The sequence below is a fragment of the Protopterus annectens genome, chromosome 10.part0, assembly GCF_019279795.1.
Source record: "Protopterus annectens isolate FY-2018-M chromosome 10.part0, PAN1.0, whole genome shotgun sequence".
NCBI lineage: Eukaryota > Metazoa > Chordata > Ceratodontiformes > Protopteridae > Protopterus > Protopterus annectens.
The window spans coordinates 1,789,992,200-1,790,014,152 of NC_056744.1; the positions used below are offsets into that span (position 1 = coordinate 1,789,992,200).

The 21,953-nt window shown below is 41.2% G+C and overlaps 1 protein-coding gene across 1 annotated transcript in view; it reads left to right on the forward strand.

Moving 5' to 3' along the window:
- STK36 (serine/threonine kinase 36) overlaps positions 1-21,953 on the forward strand; it is a 786,440-nt gene that overhangs the window by 381,349 nt on the left and 383,138 nt on the right. Inside the window, exon 15 of the mRNA XM_044086614.1 lies at positions 16,102-16,249. Coding sequence (XP_043942549.1) covers positions 16,102-16,249 — 148 coding nt within the window. The remainder of the gene's footprint in view (positions 1-16,101; positions 16,250-21,953) is intronic.

Here is a 21,953-nt window from a genome sequence, read left to right on the forward strand (position 1 = left end):
ATCAGCTACTAAAAAGGCCCTTACCCAAGGGTGTCTAATTATTACTGTGCAATATTATTATCGAAATGGTAAGTGTGACCCAGGGCTAAAGCTATTGGAGTGGCTTGGCCAGTATCACTATATACATACAATGTACTGTAGAGCTTAAATTATCTCCACACAAAACAGCCACAGTTGAAAGGTTTAAAAATATTTAATAATAAAAAATAAAGACAATACTTCTTACTGCACAGTGCTAGTCAAGATTTCAGAGCGCAGGAAAATGCTTAAAATAATACAGTAGAATAGTTCTGACATAAATATAGAAAACAGCTAGACTATACTTACTATTTTCTATATTTTCCTAAGAGCAATCACAGTTCTAAATAAACTTGCATATAGAGCAAATGCAGAGTACTGTTGAGTTATTGTCAGCTTTAGACAAAATCCAAAATGTTCTCTGTCTCTGAGAAAGTCCTTTAAATTGATAATACATCCTGCTGACTCATTTTAAATTACATCATTCTTAACAATTCTCTGGATTCCCAGGCTAACAGAAACTCTACATTAACATTTCTTAGTAAACTTGCACCTGGTCAGGAAACCACAGTAATTAAAGACATTATATATATATAAAAATCTAGCAATTAACTCTGATCTCAAAACAATAGAAAGAATATGCTGGTTTATACAGTTTTTTTTAATGCATGTAACTGTAAGTGTTGCTTCCTGTGAATAAAGTGAGGAAATTGTTAAGTCATATACATTTTTCCAGACAAAGGAATAACATGGAGTTACCATGATCAAAACTCCATGTACTGAACGAGACTGTGTATTATAGTGATATCCAGCACTGAGCTGCATGATAACCATTCCAAGACTCACGATACCACGTCTCGGAATGTGGAGATTAAATGACAGTAAATCTAGACTAATTTGTGCTATATCCAAGATAGCCATTTCTCAGAATATTCCCTTTTCTCAGAGGTATGGCAATCTTGTACTTGGTATATGCAAGTTTGTGGCGGTAGGCTTGCCTCGACAAGGAGGGGGGGTGCAAAAAACAATTTCAAAGCAGAAAAGTGATGTTCTTTGCTCTGTCTTGTGTGTTTTTGGTCTTTTTGGCATTTCTGGGCTCAGCATTATGAATCTCGTCATTTCAATAGGGAGCTGTACTAAATCCCTAAGTCTGGACAGTCTTGGGTGCATTTTTCCCAAGCTACGTACCTTAGAACTTCTACCAAGAACTCTGAATGGGGATTAGTATATGGCTTTAATACACTGGTACTAAATGTCGAGTTAAAGGTACATTATGGTACATTATTTTAGTAGTCTGTTATTCTATGTAATATCAAGTGTCCAATAGGCTTAGGTATATGTCTGCTGCACATAATGCAAAATGCAACACATCTATGGACTGTTGTTGTGGTAAACTTTTATTGCATCAGAAGTAAAACTCTGTTTTATAGAGAAGGCAACATTTCTTTTGCCACAGATTTGTCATGGTCTAAATGCTTTGTGCTAAAAGGGCAATGTGCTGCAGACAAAATCAGGACTGATACCAAAATACCTATGGCTAGAGTGTCAGCCATGAATGAATTGTATATCAGACTGTCCAGTATTTTATCAGTGTTTTATCAACAGCTCTCACGGAGACCTGAGATACTGCTCCGTAGATGAGGCATGCGCATTCACTTTACTACCACAAACTGGCATGGCATGTTTTATTTTGGTTCCAGTGCTGGAGTATCCAACTTCTACTCGGGTTGAGATTTATGCAGCACTGAATCATAATATATATTTTCTGAGTTGGGTTCATAATATATCCTTTAATGGGTTGTCATTGGAACAGATGTAAACAAATTCAATATGCTTCACCAGATAAAACATTTTTGTTGCTGGAAACTTTGCATCACCAGAACTTTATATGCTGATGGTTGTTGTTGCCACATTCAGTACAATGAGCTGCACTGAAATACCTAAGCAAACATTGCAGTTTAGGTGCTTTCTTTAACTGAGTGTGCTGCTAGCGTTGCCTGAAAATTTTGCAATAATATTTCAAAAGAGGAATGACATATACTGCAGTTTATACATAGATACCAAACTGCAGAGGTTCATAGGTCTTCATTGTCACAGTCTGATATTTTGAATTATGTTTCGATTTTCATAGGTTATGTAACTTCTGCTCAGGTTACACCATGTAGAACTTCTCCAGAATTTATCTTTGCAGAGTTCTCTTTCCTTTGATTTTATTCATCTGTAATACGTCATGGCTCAAGCTTCATGGTCTGAAGCAGCCAAAGTGGTGAGGTCAGATAAGCACTGAGCTGCATTTAAATCATTTAGCTTAGAATTGCAGTCATAGGGAAATTTTATTCCAGATTTCTAAGGATGGTCTTTGAAAATCTTACCAAGAATCATCAAAGGGGGTTGAATTCTGCCTCAGAGACTTGAGCATCTAGAGTTATTGTACTGTCCATGTCTGATATTGTGTGTTAGTCTTGTTTTCCTGTGAACACAGCAAGTGATGTTTGCTCGGAAAGCAGCAGTTGTCCATGTTGTCAATGTTCTGAAGCTAAAAATGCATATGTATATATGTACATATGTATATTTCTTTAGAAAAAGGATCTTGAAACATGTCATAGTTCAAACTCTGTGATCTGAAGCAATGGAAGTAGTGGGATCAACTGTTAAGTTCAGCTACATTTAATCCTTAATAGGTAGAGTTGGTGTGTTTAGATGTATTATATAACTGAGTGCCTTGTTGTGATCCATTTAAATGTTATTATGAATTTTCAAACAGCATTCAGTTTTATATATGGGTAGTAAATGTGTAGGTTCATAGGCCTTTCACTGCCACAGTCAGGGGTTTTGCTTTATCTGGTGTTTCCAATGGGCATGTATGACTTCTACTTAGGACACATAATTGGTCTAATATATTTTTCCAGGTTGTATGTGTAGCAGAAGTTTAAAAAAATAATTCATAAAGAGATTTTACATATGCAACACACCATGGCTGAAAACCCATTACTGAGACAGCCACAGTGACATCGTCAAATTCAACACTGAGCTGCATTTAAATCATTTAGAGTGGATTTACAATCTTCATTCCATTTAGTATCTTTAATTTCAGGAAAGTTTTCTGAAAAATGCTGGAAGGGTTTGAAATGCTGTCTTTAGACATGGGCATGCACAGTAATCTTAGTGTTATGGCATTATAACTGGTTTGCTTTGTGGTGTGTATGGCTTTTGCTCAGGATGCAGAATGCTACACAAGTCCAGAATATATCTTCACAGGGTTTTCTTTACAGCAGAAGTGAAAATTATTTATACTTCTCCAGAAAAAGGATTATTTTTTCATTTATAACATACCATGGAATAAACTTCATGGAGTGAAGCATCCAGATTGGTGGAAACCTCAGTTAAATCCTTGACAGTAGAATTTCATACTTGGTTACATTGTGTTAAAAATGACGTAAGAGCAGAAACCCTTTCATTAAAACAGCCTGCTGGCACTTTGTCACAGCCTTCTAAGGAGGTACTTTAATAAAGCACTTGCAACATTTTACATTTCACTCTGTTTCCATAGGCTAGGGTGGTAAATAACTTTTCTGTTTGAGTGACATTAGAACCAAAAGTATTATCAATGTAGAATGTATTTATACTGAGCTGTCATTATATCAGAAGTAAAAATCATGTATGTTTCACCTGAAAATAGAAGTGTTTGTTTTGTCACATAAATTGATTCACCCACCCTTATTTAGACATGTGCATTGAAATACATTATGTGTACTGTGTACTTGCCTTATCTGGAATCAACAACTAAATGCATTCCATATCTGAGAGTCAAGACAAATTATTCTGACAAATTTGCCAGAATATTTCAGTCGGTTTCAGATATTTGAGTCTGTATTGCTAAGTATCACTAGCAGTCCTATATAACCACTTAAGTGCTGTCCTTTTATATAACCACTTGAGTGCTGTCCTTTTATATAACCACTTGAGTGCTGTCCTTTTATATAACCACTTGAGTGCTGTCCTTTTATATAACCACTTGAGTGCTGTCCTTTTATATAACCACTCGAGTGCTGTCCTTTTATATAACCACTCGAGTGCTGTCCTCCTTTTATATAACCACTTGAGTGCTGTCCTTTTATATAACCACTTGAGTGCTGTCCTGTTATATAACCACTTGAGTGCTGTCCTGTTATATAACCACTCGAGTGCTGTCCTGTTATATAACCACTTGAGTGCTGTCCTGTTATATAACCACTTGAGTGCTGTCCTTTTATATAACCACTTGAGTGCTGTCCTTTTATATAACCACTTGAGTGCTGTCCTTTTATATAACCACTTGAGTGCTGTCCTTTTATATAACCACTTGAGTGCTGTCCTTTTATATAACCACTTGAGTGCTGTCCTTTTATATAACCACTTGAGTGCTGTCCTTTTATATAACCACTCGAGTGCTGTCCTTTTATATAACCACTCGAGTGCTGTCCTTTTATATAACCACTTGAGTGCTGTCCTTTTATATAACCACGTGAGTGCTGTCCTTTTATATAACCACGTGAGTGCTGTCCTTTTATATAACCACGTGAGTGCTGTCCTTTTATATAACCACTCGAGTGCTGTCCTTTTATATAACCACTCGAGTGCTGTCCTTTTATATAACCACTCGAGTGCTGTCCTTTTATATAACCACTTGAGTGCTGTCCTTTTATATAACCACTCGAGTGCTGTCCTTTTATATAACCACTCGAGTGCTGTCCTGTTATATAACCACTCGAGTGCTGTCCTGTTATATAACCACTCGAGTACTGTCCTGTTATATAACCACTCGAGTACTGTCCTGTTATATAACCACTCGAGTGCTGTCCTTTTATATAACCACTCGAGTGCTGTCCTTTTATATAACCACTCGAGTGCTGTCCTTTTATATAACCACTCGAGTGCTGTCCTTTTATATAACCACTCGAGTGCTGTCCTTTTATATAACCACTCGAGTGCTGTCGTCCTTTTATATAACCACTCGAGTGCTGTCCTGTTATATAACCACTCGAGTGCTGTCCTGTTATATAACCACTCGAGTGCTGTCCTGTTATATAACCACTCGAGTGCTGTCCTGTTATATAACCACTCGAGTGCTGTCCTTTTATATAACCACTCGAGTGCTGTCCTTTTATATAACCACTCGAGTGCTGTCCTTTTATATAACCACTCGAGTGCTGTCCTTTTATATAACCACTTAAGTGCTGTCCTTCTATATAACCACGTGAGTGCTGTCCTTTTATATAACCACTCGAGTGCTGTCCTTTTTTCATTCATTCACCACGAACAAGTACAGTTCACATTTTTTTCAAACTGAGTGCATATCTGAATCATGATTTATTATGAAATTTCTTATGAAATGGGTGAAATGAGAACCAAAAGTAAGATTTTTTCAAAAAGTGATGGCATCAGTCATTTAAAATGTTCTAGCAAAATATGAGTACTTTACTTCTTCTAACAGGTATGAACATATTTTCAAATTCTGCTCTAAGTCTTCTGTAATTGCTGTCGGTTGATTGATATAGCCTGCATTATAATGCTGGCCATTCAGATGTTATGCTCTGAAAATTTCATAAGAACATCTTGAAGCAGAAGGGCCTTGTGATACTTTAGTTAATGAATCCACCTTTCTACATGTAATAAAACTAAATTTTTAGCAAATTCCCAACTACAGTAACGTACTGGAAAATCTGTAACAGACTGATATAATGCAGTGTCTAAACCTAGCTCATGTCAGGAAGAAAGCATAAGAATGTTCCAACTGCTAAGCATAAGAAACAGGTAGAGCCACATGGTGCAACTGCTGATCAGACCAGAAATAACTGCCAGACTAATGGGATTCTAGGTAATTGACCAAATAATATGGAGACAGATCCCAGAAATAATCAGTTGGATAAAATAATTGTCAAGCTCCAGAAAAGCTGCATAAAATCAGTGTTAATTTGCTAGATTTTATGCATAGATTACATGCAAAGATCGGTCAAGAAAATGACACAAATGGAGACTATGCTTACAGCCCATTCACCTCAGTTGACATTTATAGATGTGGATGTGGCATGTGTTTAAACTAGACTAGTTGCAGCAGAGGAAAAGCAGGGAGATCAGATGTGTGGGATACATGAGGAAGAAAATTGCAGAATAGGCAGGTATCATAGGATGCAAAATGAAGAAAATATCTGAACCACCAAGCTGTAGAAATACGTAATTTAATAAAGCACAACGTAATGTAAACACTTTCAGGTTACAAGCCCTTCTTCAGACCAGGTCTGAAGAAGGGTTTGTAACCTGAAAGCGCTTACATTACATTGTGTTTTATTAAATTATGTACTTCTACAGCTTGGTGGTTCAGATATTTTCTTAATTTTGCATCTGCTGTTTGGATTTCTGAAACTTTGGTATGAAAGCTCTATTTGTTGATTTTAGGTATCATAAGATGTGAGAGAGGACACAGACTGTTTATTCAGTAGCACTTAGTGATTAGAATAGTGTGACCAGTGTATTTTCACCCCTGAGAAATCTGTGCCCAGTGGCTTCTCTACCTGAACCTAGTTGGCTGATCTTTTCCTGTCCTCCTTAACATGACTTTTCCAGCACCTGAGCCAACTCCCTGTTGAAATGTCAGCACTTGTAGCATCATGTGCTGACATGTCAAAAAAAGACTACTAAAGAGGAGCAAATATCAGACATAGCTCTTCACTTTTAAATGTTTTTTTTTGGTGGGTGGCAAGCCCCCTTCACTCCCCCCACACCCAAACTTATATTTACTAACTCCAAGATTGCCATACCTCGGGTAAAATGGAATAGTCTGAGAAATGGCCTTCTTAGACTTAGCATGTTTAAGCCGTTTTTTGGCCATTCAGTCACAGCATTATGGGACTCGCTCATGTGAGTCCTGATATTTCAAACATTTATCGTCTGATCCACTGCTTGAGCTTGAGTCTGCTGGGTCACTGTCATGGCTTTCTCTCCCTATGCCACACAACCAGCTCCAAGAACTGATTATATTGTTAACAGGTTGCAGTAGTGTCTCCTTGCATACTTTACTTTTAAAAATTCATTCAGATGCACTTTTGAATGGGTTTATTTCATTTAAAAGTGGATTTTATTACATTGCTGTAGACAAATTGGTAAGAAGTTCAGGATAAAGTATGAGTGCAGAGCGGCGCATACCATGTACTGTCAGGAGCTATAAAAGTAATTCTTCTCATATTCGTGCAACACCTAACCATTCTTTCCTAAATACAAATCTGCTATAAAGGGTTTCTATTCTAGCTTGGTTTCTAGTCCTTAGAAATGCCAGGAGCAGGAGGCAGACAGACCTGCATCTTCATATTTTGAAACAGTTTATCATGTATAAAACATTCTCAATCTCTATTTCTTTCCCAGAAGGAAAACTGGATTTTTTTTATTTTATTTTATCTCACATTTGGATAACTGTGTTAGTGTTAGTTTTTAAATTTTCCTTCTTTGCCTGACTTTTACAAAGTGTGTAGGAGAAGCGGCATCTTCCTTCTGAACAAAGTGCCTCCAAATTTATCCTTGGGTAAATGGCTGGCAGTTTGTGTGTTCTTCCATGAAGCAAGTGGGAAGCACTTGATTTTACTGTTTTTAAGTGCTTCAGCAGCATGGTAAGAGGGAAATCTTCTCCTACATAGGAGGTTATGGAGTTCATTGGATAAGGCCACATTTGTGCAGGGCCTTGACCTGTTTCTAGAGGATTGCTTCCTCATTCAGGCAGGAAATGGGCCCAAATTCTTGAGGTCTGTTCCCTACATTCAATCAGTACACAGGCCTGTTTCTCAGAGGATCATTACCCACATTCAGTCAGGACATGGGCCTCTGTCTCAGCTGATACATCCCCATACTTAGGTAGGACACCATAATTTAGATACAACCTGAACCACTCTCTCAGAAGATTGCTTCCTACATTTTAGGCAGAATGCATGTCTGTTTGCCAGTGGATGTCTTCCCACTTTTCAGGCAGAACATGACCCTTTCTCTTTCAGAGGATTGCTGCCCACATTCACGCATGGCATGGGTGTGTCTCCCAGAAGGAGATTGCCCGCATTCAGGTAAGGCCTGAGCATTTCTCACAGAGGATAAAGCCTCACATTTAGGCACAGCCTGGAGAAGTCTCCCAGATGACCACTTTCATTCTCCTCTAATGGTATTGTCTCATCTTTCCTTGGACGTTTTTTACATACAGAGTCCCAGAGCTTCTGCTGTAACAAGAGTTCCATTGACAAGGTTGCTTGTGACATACCTACAGAAGTACCTGAGATCTTAAAGCTTGAATTTGGGCTTCCTGCTAACAGAGGAGTGCTCCTCTTATGTTGAGGTTAGAGGATTTTTACACTATCTCCCTTTCCCATTTTTGTGGCAAAAGTTGTGAAAATAGTAAGCAATGAGGAAAGAATCCTTGTTATAAAATTGCAGATCCTCTGCAGAATCCCTTTCATCCATATTTAATCTAAGATCCTACACCCTGACTTGAAGCCGATGCATCTGCATGCATACTAAATAAGTCAGTGGTAATACCCTAGGTTCTGATACTTCCTGCAGAATTATGTGAGATATCAGTGGCTGTGAGGAGGCTTTCCTCCAGAAAAAAATGTACTACCAAAGTGGAAGATGCTTTTTGGATGGTGGAAACTGTTCTCCAATTATGGCTTCATTGCCAAGAATATTAGAACCTGTAAAACACCTGATACAGGTTATATTATCCAGATTTGTGTTGCTCCCATTTCTACTTTCTCAGTGAGCTGTAATAATTTATCTTTGTCTGAAGTGGACCTTGTTAAATGCTTTTTTTTTTTTTTCCATAGCAGGAAAAGAAATAGGAAAAAGATATTCGCACACCGTAAACAGCCAAGTCAGATGCAATGTTCAAAAGAGCAAAAGACTTAAGAAAATCTTATGAACTCTGCTTTTTCAAACAGTGAAAGCAAGCCCTTCTTTAGTAGGCCCTGTGTTAAGAGCTTGCACATTATATTACCTTCTTTTGTGATAAGTGGAACAAAATGGTGGCAGGTGCCATTGGAGTACTTTCTGCTACAGTTGCTGCCATCTCTGCTTCTTATTTTAGAAACATTTCTGATTAGGATTTACATTTAGTTGTGACCTGATCTTTCTTCCATTTGCCAAATGGTACAAGTTAAATGGCCAGTGAAGGAGTGAGCTAGGCTTTTGTAGGGGCTTTACCAAGTGGAATAATGTCCTTGCTGTGCACCACGCTAGACTACCTAGTTATTGTAAATCTGCTTCAGCCTGTCCAAAGCAAACCTCTCAGCTGTCCCTGGCTTTGCAGAATGTCCCTGGTTTTTCCTCACATATTTGTCCTATCCATTGGAAGAATGCTTATTTTCTGATCTGGGTGCATGCATACCTCTCAACTGTCCCTGACTTTGCAGAATGTCCCTGGTTTTGCCTCATAATTTTGTCTTTGCCATTGGAAAATGTTTATTTTCTGATCTGGATTTAACCTCTCATCTGTCCCTGACTTTGTAGAATGCCTCTGGTTTTGCCTCATATTTTTGTCCTGGCCATTGGAAAATGTTTATTTTCTGATCTGGATTTAACCTTTCAACTGTCCCTGACTTTGTAGAATGTCTTTGGTTTTGCCTCATATTTTTGTCCTGTCCACTAGAATTTTTTTATTTTCTGATCTGGTTACATACCTCTCAACTGTCCCTGGCTTTGTAGAATGTTACTAATTTTGAATCACATTTTCACCCTGTCCCTCATATAATACTTGATTTTCTGGTAAATCATGGAGGACAACACACAGTCACTGACAGTCATCAGAGTTTCAGTCTTCATATTGTCCAGAAAATCCAGAATCTGTAATTCTGTCAACTTCTTTTGAGTGAATTAGAGTTTTACTTTAAAATTTTCCTCGGTTTTGGGCCTTTGTCCACACATTAGTTTTGACCTTGTCCCTGATTCTTGAGCAATGAAGTTGAGAGGTGTGTTCTGAGGTATTCTGGTGCACAAGTGACAAGTGACGACTGTAACTGTACATTGCCAGTAGGGAGACTGACATAAATGTAGAAACCCTCACACTCGAGACTGACATAAATGTAGAAACCCTCACACTCCCTCTGCTGGTGCACACGTGACAAGTGATGACTGTAACTGTACATCGCCAGTAGGGAGACTGACATAAATGTAGAAACCCTCACACTCTCCCACTGCTGGTTTTGAATTTGACTTTTGAAACCTCACATTATAGTCTTCTTGCCCTATTTGGGATATGATTGTTTTATGCTTTTAGTGATGCGATTACCAATTATTGCACTCCGATCAGCAGAAATAAAACCCTGACTATGGGCCAGTTGACCTAAGTTTGTGCAACAGATCTGGTGCTTGAGGGCACTGACAGGGTAGGCTGGACTTGGCCATCCTGGGGGGGGGTGCAGTGAGGAGCAAGATGTGCACAGCTGCAGTCCTTCAGATGAGGGGATAGCATTGCAGTGGACATTCTTTGGCAGTGGATTTCTAATTCTCCAAGCCATTGTCTTGTGCTAACCACATTAGCAAGCACTCACGGGGTACTCAGTGTGCACTCACGGGGTAGGCCATTGTGAGTCCCCAGTTTGACGTGGGTAGTGCAGTCTCCCTGCCCAAGGGTGAGATTAGGAACTTATAAAAAAGTGCTCTCACTTTCAGCCAAGTGAGTCTGGTGATTTGTCACCACTAAGGAACAAATGGACAGGAGTCTGATCTGCTGAAGCTTGATTGATGCCAGAAAGTGCTTGGTGGTGAAGCACCTAGAAAAAAATAAATATCAGATGCCTGTAAGATGTGGGGTCCTAGGAGAGGCTGACTGATATTTTGCTTTATTGTTGACTTTTTTTACCTAAACAGTTTACACCCCTAGACGTGCATTTAGCTACATTGTTGTGAAGGGCTGTGGAACATTCGACTACCAAGATTTGTTTTATTTAGCAGCAGCCAGTGTAGCAACAAAATGCGGCACTGCTCTCCCTTAGATGGGATTCAGAGCGTGTTATCTGTAGCCAATTCAGCAGTAGAGGAGTACAGCACAGTTTCTATGAGGCATTAGTTGATCTTTCACCTGGAAGGGGTGCCCTGAAACCTGGTACTCCGAAAATTAAGGCACAAGTTCAGTAAAAAAGTGAATTCTGAATCTTACTTTTATGTCCACTGCAATGCAAAAAAATATATATATATATATATATATATATATATATATATATATATATATATATATATGTGTGTGTATATGTGTGTATATATATATATATATATATATATATATATATATGTGTGTGTGTATATATATATATATATATATATATATATATATATATATATATATATGTGTGTGTATATATACTTGTTTCCCACCTTTCTAAGCTAGTATAGTCCAGTTTGCCCATATCTTACTTGGATAGAAGGAAGTTTCTCTGTTCACCTGTGAGAGAGGGGAGCTTTGAGCAGCCTGTCTGTCCCTAGAGGAGTGGTTTCAGCCCAGAAATTTGTAGTTTATTGGCCATTTTGGGCTAGTTTCTATCTCTTTCATTTCCCTGCTATAAAAAACGCATTTGCCCAGTTTTGCTCGCCGGGCAGTGCCGGTTACCTAGGGTATAACTATTTCCCACTCCACAGAGTCTCCTCTTCAATTTTTTCCCCTTGGAACTAGACAAATTTTCAACTTAAGCACTCAAGCCATTTATTTCTCAGCCTGGCACTTGCTCAAAACTCATAGCAAGCACTTATAAACCCTAGCACTAGACCCCCCCTATACTGTACAGAATGACAAGGCTCTCTATTTGACCTTACCAGCTATTCAGTAAAACAGTTCACTGTACCTATCCAAGCATGTCCAAAGGGCAGTTTCAGGTGTACTCTCTAGTTCAACTGGTGAACCTGGGCATTTTGAGGCAATGTTACAACTGCTTCATGTACACAGACAACCCTCTCCTCCTACCACCAAACACTAATACATGTGAGAGATGCAATTATACAGCCAAACTGGAGGCTAAGCTCTCTCAACCCAAGACTGGATCAGACATTCACGAGAAGAAGGGAAATACTGGCATCACACCACCAGTCTCACATAGACCCATTAAACCAGCACTGGTAAAAAACAGACATAAATACATGAAAACATACTCAGAGGCTCTAAATAAAATCTGCAAAAGCAAGAGATACCTCCAAAGCAGACATCCAAGCAACCTCCACCCCCCCCAACACAAACCATGAAACACATACTTCACAAAACCAGTGTGCCACACAATCACAGCCCTTAAGGCAAAATGACATATCCAACATACTAGTAATAGGTGACTCTGTAGTCAGGCACACTGACGTCCCACTCACTAGGCTGAATAAGGAGAAGGTTACTGTTAGCTGCCTGTCGGGTGCCAGGATCTGCCACATGACACAAGCACTCAGGTCACTCCAGAACAAGTACAAATACGACTGTCATTGTCCATGCTGGTGTGAATGACCAGAGCCATATCTCCCTGGACTACATGAAAAGAGACATGGAAGAGCTCTCTGATCACATAGCCCAGGCCGGTATGACCCTGACCCTGAGTAGCATCCTGCCCTCACCAAGAATGATACAACGGTATAAAGAAAAAATTATCAATTTCAACAACTGGATAAGTTTCTGGTGTCATTCAAAGGGGATCCAGTGTCTGTCCACCTGGGATGACATGCTCAACAAGCCACGCTGCTTCACTAGAGATGGCTTGCACCGGTCACCTGAATAATGGCCAAGGCTCTTGCCACAACCAAACAAAAAGACAAACCCACTGCCATAAATAGCACAAGTAACAAAAATCTGAGGGTTATGCTACTCAATGCCAGAAGTCTAAACCTCAAAATGCTCCCACTTGAGGCACTCCTCAGTATGGAGAAAATCAATATATGTGCAGTAACAGAAACCTGGTTTAAGGCTGCAGAGAGCACCCCAGCACTACCAGGCCACAACTCATACCATACATTTCGGCCACAGAACCTGAACCGAAATACAAAAGGCGGAGGGAGTATCCATATTCATCAAGGATACCCACACCTCCAGGTTAGTGGCACAGCAGAATGCTTCAGAGATCATCCACGTGCAACTAACAACGGGCAAAACTGCAATTCAAATTGTAGCTTGCTACAGATCACCCACCATGTCTCGGGGACCCCCATTCTTCATTTCTGGAAACACTGGGAAACATAAAGGTCCTACCAAACACCCTAATATTGGGTGATTTCAACTACCCAAACATTAACTGGAAGAACTACTCAAGTACTAACTCCCTTGCCCAACATTTCCTAGAATTTATAAACTCAAACGCCCTGGATCAACTGGTCAACACTCCCACCAGAGGTGACAACATATTGGACCTGGTCATCACCAACATGGGCAACCAGTGTTCCACACTGGAGGCCAACCCCTCACTGGTTAGATCTGACCATAAACAAATTCACTTTGGATATCCACATTCCATCCCCACCACCGGACAAGGAAACCACAGTGAAAAACTTTTCAAAAGCAAACTTCACGTTACTTAAGACCAAGGTGGAAAGTTTCAAAGCCCCCATGCTAAAGGATAACGCTGTCCAAGCTGCAAAATCCTTTACTAATGCATTCTACGGGCACCTACAAGAATGCATGGATCATGCTGTCCCAAGCAAAACCAAGACTCAGTCCTCCAAGAAAAGGAAACCAGTCTGGTGGATCCCTGCCATAAACAAAGCTATACAATAGAAGGAGGAAACTAGTACAGAGAAGAGTAAAATCCCAAGAAGGGAAGACATCCCTGATCAGTATCAGCAAGAAAGTACGATCCCTCATAAAATTGTCCAAGGCGAGCTTCGAAAGAAAAATTGCCAAGGACTCCAAAGATAACCACAAGGCATGCTTTAGCTATGCCAAGAATCTAAGTGCCAATGCTCAGATCTGCTCGGAGTTGATGCAAAATGGCACAAAATACACTGAACCAACTGATACTGCCAACATCCTGGCAGACAGGTTCAGTGCAAACTTCACCCCCCTATCATCCCCAAAAGGGCCCATAACCATACCAGAAGAATGTAGAGCCCCTGAAGTCACAGACACTCAGGTTAAAACAGCCCTCTCCAAAGCCAAAAGCACAGCATCAATGGAACCGGATGGTGTCCCAGGCTGCGTCCTGCATGAGCTCAGAGACTAACTAACCCTTCACCTAAACACACTGTTCAAACTCAGCCTCTCCACAGGCTACGTACCCATAGAGTGGCGCATAGCAATGGTTATTCCGCTCCACAAAGGTGGAGCCACAACAGACCCTGGGAACTATCGCCTATATGCCTGACTAGCTTGGTCTGCAAGGATATGGAGTACATCATCATGGAACTCATTAACAGAGACATTGGGAACCTCCAAACACTGGACCCTACCCAGTTCGTCTTTAAGGGCAGATCATGCCTCCTAAACCTGGTGGACTTTTTTGAGACCGTTACCAAGCCTATAGACGAGGGAAAGGTGGTACACACAGCATACCTAGACCTCGCAAAGACCTTTGATACCATTCCCCATTCTGGTATTATAGACAAGCTCACCAGCCTGAACATAAACCCCTATGTCACAAGATGGGTTGCCAGTTGGCTCACGGACAGAACCCACATGGTGAGAGTTGTGGGAGCTAGGTCTGACTCTAAACCGGTTACAAGTGGCATTCCCCAGGGCTCAGTCCTAGGACCCCTCCTGTTCGGCATATACTTCTCAGAGGTACAGACAAGCACAGGAGGACTATGGCTGACCAAGTTCACAGACGACTGCAAACTAGGGGCTATAATTGACTCTCCGGCTGACACAGGCATCCTCTAAAAGGTCTCACTGAGATGGATACCTGGTGTCAAAATCATGGCCTCAAGCTAAATGCTAAAAAGTGCATAGTCATCCCCTTTGGAAAAAAACAAAGTACCCACAAACTACCATGTAGGTGGCAGCCCCTAAATACGGAAAATCTAATAAGGGATCTGGGGACCCAAATAGATAGTAATCCCTCCTTTGATAATCGCATCGCCAAAGTGGTTAGAAAATCCTTCTGTTTGGCACACCTAATCACAAAAGGGTTTACATCCAGATCAAAAGAGGTCATTGTGCCCCTCTACTCATCACTCATCAGACCCATCATAAAGTACAGTGCTCCATTTGGGATGTACCTTACAAGACACCTGCAACAGCTGGAAAGACCACAGAAGTACCTCACCAAGAGGATCACTGGCCTCAAACAGATGCCCTATGCAGCTCAACTGAAGAAACTCCGGCTGTACTCTGTTGCATACCACCTACTCAGAGGTAATCTCTGCCTGAAATACAATGCCATGTCCAACCCAGAATTTATGGACATACTCCACCTAAAGAAAACCGTATCCCCTCGAGCCACATGCTCTAGGAATCTAAACCTCACCACAACAATAAATAGGACATGCTGGAGGGATAGATTCCTGTCCCAGAGACTTCCCATGCTTTGGAACAAGATTCCAATCTACATTAGGCAGAGCTCCTTGCTAACACTCTTCAAGAGAAACCTTGACGCGTGGATTGGAAACAAAGTTTACCCTGGGGAATCACTTCAGTGGCTCTGCTGGACAGAGGCACAGGGAACTAATCTAAGGGGGCCGCGAAAGCCAACACATTCTGGCTAGGCTTATAAATGCCTTCAGGCAGATAGCTTACTACCTACCTATGTGTTTGCAGTGTTTTTATATGGAGGAGAGCAAACACCTGCATCCACAGCCTTATACACACACACACACACACACACACACACACACACACACACACACACACACACACACACACACGTGCATGTGTGTGAATGTTTGTGTGTATCAATTCTAACATCACTGTAGGGGTAACTACTTCGATGCCACACTATCAGAATGTAGTATGTATTCCACTGTTTACACTTATATTAACACTGTAATAAAGATTGCAAGTTGCTCCTCTCACACATTTAATAGGCATCTGTGGAAACAGAAAGATTGTTGTTTTTGATTTTTTTGTGGTGAAATCTGAGTGTTTTGATCTGGTTGTTAATTGACTTTATTTTTCTACAGTGCCTAATCTGTCTCTGTGAGAGCCTGGATCGCAATCCCGGCCTGTCCGTCTCCATCTATCCTAGCTTTGTAGCCGAGTATTGTCCTGTCTTGGACATCATCCTAAGTAACCTATATCTGGACCAGCGCACCCTTAAGACATTAGAAGGTAATATTTCATGTTTAAATGCTCTGGTTTCAGTATCTGTATGAAGCTGTTATACAGTATCCTGTCATCAGTATGTGATAGTAATGCTAACAGGTTGATAGAAAGGTTGACTTCAGAAACCCTACGCAGCATTTATGGAATTCTGTAGCAGCTGTACATAGAAGACAAGTTTAATGGCACAGAAGCAGGAGACTGTGTTATAAGCCATATGCAGAATAAACTTCTCAGAAGGTTTGGCAGAAAAGTTTGCAAAATAAAAGCTTTCTAAAAACTATAACAAGTCAACCAAGTGGTAAGATAGAAACCCTTACTGGTTAAATTAGAAAGGAAACAGAACAGAAAAACAGCAAAACTGACACATAGATAGCCCAGTCAGAAAAGGGTTACAGCTTTTTACAGATGTATTAGGAAGTATAAGAAATGTAGAGGTTAGATGTAGGAGAGGTTGGCTGTGAAAGACCCAAGTACTAAATAAACGTAATTTACAGAGCAGTAAGGGAAGATGCTGTTCATTTCAAACAGAAGTGATAGTCAGTAAATCGTATGGATATAAGAAGCTTTATGAACTGTGCCGCAGATTAGCTGTAGGATCCCATCGCAGAAGCAAGACTGATGCAAGCCTGAATAGTTAGCTCCAGGCTAAGGAGAAGAAAATGGAGAATGATTGCATAACTGTTTGCATAATTGCAGGCCACTGCAGCAGAGGGCAAGATCAGGTAGCATAGATTCAGAGGTCAGAGATTGTGCCAGAACACTGCAGTAGATTCCTTCAGCAGAGTGGGTGAACCAGTAGGAACAGTGAATGGTTATCTGTAGATGGCGCAGTGGTACAGCGGTTTTCATTGTCGCCTCACAGCAACAGGTTCTCTGGTTCGATTCTCGGCTGGGGTGCCTTCTGTGCAGAGTCTGCATGTCCTCCCTGCATTTGTATGGGTTTCCTCTGGGTGCTCTGGTTTCCTCCCACATTACAAAGACATGCATCTGGGGCATTTCTCCCTGGGCCTCTATTGAAAACTGGTTCATTCCAAGTCAGACTTTCCCAGAAAACAAATGTTAAATAAAGTGAGACCTCCGCAGAGATAGCAAGGTGCAGGACATTTGACAATGTCCTAGTCAAAGGTTAAGAAGTTCTTAAGTTTCTTACTGGATTCAGACAGTAGCCTAGGTAACAGAAGTCTGCTTAAAACAGAAGTCAGTGGGCTGTAAGAAACAAAGTAACACTGTATATAGAACGAGTTATGACTTTATAGCAAGGGGTGTAAAGGAAGTAAGGAAACAGTTCAGAGGAGGGTAACGGGAGGTTTTGGGTCTGAACCCGAAGCCATAGCCAATGTTAGACATTTGATGTGGACTGACAAAATGCTTAACATCAATGAATAAAGCTAGCAGTTTAACAGACTGTCACATAACTGGCATGCAGGACATTGGAGGTACAGCTTTAAACTTAATGTAGGCTCTCTTGTTGATCTCGCCAATCTCCTTGCAAATTCTAAATATATTTTCTCTTAAAAATATTTACAGCTTTAAACAGACCAAGTTATTGAGTCTTGCAAATATCATGCAGATTACCTTCTTTATTCTGCCTACATTTCTTATTTTACCTCCCCTCCTTTTTAACTCCCCTTTTGCTTCTCTTGTGTCCCTGTGCTGTGATGTGTATCCTTCACTCCTCCTGTGGTTCCTTTCTTGTTTCCTAGATACTTTTCCTGATGAATACCTGCTTCTCCGTTTTTCTGCCTTTACCTCTCCTACATTGTTTTCTCTTTCGTACATCACGCCCTCTTCAGCCTGATCTAACAGATTATTCTCACTTCAGTGAGTTTCACTAGCTGATAATGTACCACCACTGTTTTTGTCTCTATAGATCTTTTCAGTCCCTTAGTCTGCTCAGTGGTATCGATGCTTTGGCAAGTTATGTACATCTGTTTGCATGTTGGTGGAATATGTACTTGATTTTTGTGTGTGTAGTCTGTTTCTGCACTGGTATAATTAGATCTTACCTAAGAATATATCGAATTGCATTAGATTTCCCTTTTTGAATTGTTTTTCTGTGAACTTTTTAATTTCCATATCAACATTATAAACAGAATTGGTCCCAACAGACATCCAACTAAACAAAATGTAAATGCATTGACTAAAATAAAAAGTTATCTAAATTTGCTCTACATGGTCTTGAAGAGAGATGAGAGGTGGAAACATGATGGAAACCGCTGAATACATCCAGGGTTAGACTCCAGTGGAGGTAATTTCTTTCAAAAGACACTACAAAAACAAGATGATGTTGTGTGAATATGGCAGAACTAGCTGGCTTATGTGAAATGTAAGAAAAGACTATTTTTTCTCTTTTTTGCACAATAGGTGGCAGGTACGTATAACTGTTCCTGGTACAGAATTCATGAATGTGTGGTATTGACATAGTGTAGATTATATTTAATGTCAGAAAGACTTCTTAATTGGGTGTAATGAAAAGGATCTGCCCTATTGTTTGCTCACTACCCAGGTTTGTGGGACCCATGACCCACACAAGCATCCTGTGCACTGGGATTAAAGGTTTACTTGCTGTCACAGTCTCCAGTCCCCCCTTTGCTATTTGAATCTTCTCTTGGTGCGATCGGTGGCATGGTAGTTTAGTGGTCACATTTACTGACTCATTGCTTCACAGTCAGTGGTTCATTTAGGGCTTCTTTGGTGCCTACATGTGCTTCCCGTGTCTCTGTTGGCTTTCCTCCATCTTCATAAAACATGCTGACTGGATATTTGTTCCAGACCATATGTCTGTGCATGATGTTCTTCGTTCCCCATTGCTGCAGTCCTAACTATTGGGTATAGTCCGCATCCAGTCGGCCCGAATACCAGAGTATAAGGCTGACGTCGGTCAGGGCGCATTAGACTGACGTCAGTACGTCAGGGTACTAATGCGCATGACCGGCGTCATATCCTCAGTCTTTTTTGCCGCATGGTCCGATGCAGAAGCAGTTTTGCGAGTGCAGGTTGGCGTTCTGAAATATTTCCGAAACCGGAGTTTCAGACCGAAACAGAGTTGGCTAAGTACCCCGTTGGGGAACATTTTGGTTTTTCTTGCCTCAGTATTTTACCGGATGTCAGAAAAAGTGAATAACTGTATTTCTTGTGGGAAACAGATACCTCATAGGGATTACCATACCTTGTGTATACCTTGTTTAGGGCCTGAGCACGACGTTGTTGGTTGCCGCTCTTGTGCTAGGTTTAACAAACGCACTATTAAGAGGAGGTTAGACTGTGCCAGGTTAGTGTTTGGGAAGCGTTGCAATTATAAAATGCCGTCGGATGCTCCGACGCCGCTTCCAAGAAGCGCAGGGACAAAACAGCGAAGCCTAGGGTTGCTGAACCGGCAGTCCCGGACGTCGGTTCTTTAGAAGGCTCAGTGGAGCCAGAGGTTTTGCCAGGAGTTTCCATGGAGTCCCAGGCAGAAACTTTACTGTTACAGGATGTGCCTACTCAGGAGGTAGGCCAGGCTGAGGGGGCTTCTCAGGTGACTGTTCTTCCCTCTCTTCCCAAGGTAGTTAGAGCCTCTCCTTCTGTTGCCAAAACTTCTTTGAGAGGTAGGCCTAGTTCAGCTTCAGTGGGGGCTTCTCCTAGCATTTCGGGTTCTGTACCTAAGAAACATATGCTTAAAATGGCAGAAGATTTGATTTCTATGATTAGAGGTTCTATGCCCCCGCCTGATAAGAGGCCTAGGGTGGAACCGGAGTTTGATAGTTTTGCACAGTGTTCAGAGGCTTCGGAGTCTTCTGCGGAAGACTTGCAGGAGTATCCTACTTTTTCTGATTCTGATGTGGATGATTCCACTCCTACAGCTTCTCCTCCTGAGGATTTCTCATTTTCAGAGACTCTGCATTCCATGAGGGAGCACTTTAAATGGGAAGGCCAGGATTACTCTGATTCCAGGAAAAGGCTTCGGGAATTCTTGTTTTTACCCCAGCATAGGCCCTTAGCTATTCCTCCTGTGTTGAATGTGGTGGAAGATGTTTTGCAGAGGCTTCCTGAACCCTGACTCTTTGCCTCCTGCTCCTGTTAAGCCTGATAGGTATTATAGGGTGCCCAAGCTCATAAGTATTTGTTTAAGAGTCCTAGGGCGGACCCAGAAACTATTTCTCAAGGGCCTAAAGGTGTTAAAGCTTCTGTGGTTAAAAATCCTGTTCCCACTGATAAAGAGGCAAGGGCTTTGGATAGGTGGGGAAAGAAAGTGTATACTTCTTCCACTCTAGCCATGAGAGCATTGAATTGTCAGTTTCACATGCTAAAATATCAGAATTATCTCCTTTCACAATTGAAATCTAAGGTGGATGCTTTGGCGGAAGGTATTGAGTGTAAAGAGTTGCTGGATTTGGTTCATGTGTCTGAACAAGTGGGTAAGCATTCTTTGCAATGTGGTTTTGATGCTGTACAGGCCTCCTCGAGGGTGGCTGCTACTAGTTCTGTTCTTCGCAGGCATGCCTGGTTGAAGGATCAGAATTTAGCTGAGCATGTTAAGACAAGGATTTTGGATGCTCCTTTACAGTCTGATGTGTTGTTTGGATCGCCTGTGGAAGCAGTTTTAAAGAAAATGGAGGACAAAGCTAAGTCTATGCAAACTGTTAAAGATTTTTGCAGGTGCAGCCACCAAGTTTAGTAGAAATTGGCCTGCTAAGGGGTGGACATATCCTGCTTATGATTCCCAGTCTAGGGTAGGTCTAGACGTGGTAGGGCAGGGCTCAAGGTTCTTTTAGGCCTAGAACAGGAGTTCACCTGCTCAGACTTCTGGTGAGGGCAGGGTCAGTCCTTTCGTAAACAGACCCAATGACCCGTCTTTTCAGCTGCCAGTAGATTCCCGTCTGGCAGCTCCTTTGGGAGGAAGACTGTCTCTTTTCAAAGAAAATTGGGATTTAATTACTCAAGACAAATGGGTGTTGGATATCATTCACCACGGTTACAGATTTTATTTCCATACAATGCCCCTTTCAAAGGCATGCCAGACGTTCCTCCTCCACAAAGAAAAGAGGCTCACAAGCAAGTTTCTCAGTTACTCCAGATAGGGGCCATTCAGCCAGTCCCTGTATCAGAAAGGGGCCTAGGATTTTATTCTCGCCTGTTCCTAGTACCAAAGAAGGGGAACACGTGGAGACCAATTTTGGATTTATCTCTCCTCAACACTTTTCTGGACATTCCCAAGTTCAAGATGTTGACGTTACAACAGCTTTTACCTCTGCTGGGCAAAGATCACTGGATGGTAACTTTAGATCTCAAGGAAGCTTACCTTCATGTGCCTATAAGGCTAAGTTGCAGGAAGTATCTGCGTTTCGAGCTGGAAATTCTCATTATCAGTTCTCTGCATTGCCCTTTGGCTTATCTACTGCCCAGAGTATTCACAAAGGTTCTGGCTCCAGTGATAGCTTACTTCAGGCTTCAAGGAATTCAAATCTATCCTTACTTGGACGACTGCCTGATTCTAGCTCAAGAAAAGGAAGACCTTCTACAGCATCTGGAACATGTCATAGCAGTGCTAAGATGCCTAGGGTATTCTGTGAACGAAATAAAGTCCAGTCTAGTACCCTCTCAAGACATGTGCTTTCTGGGTGTGAGACTGAATACAGCAGCCCAGATGGCCTTTTAACCCCGGACAAACAAAAGAGTCTATCACTTTACTTCCATCAACTATCTCATCAGTCCGTGCTGACTGCAAGGA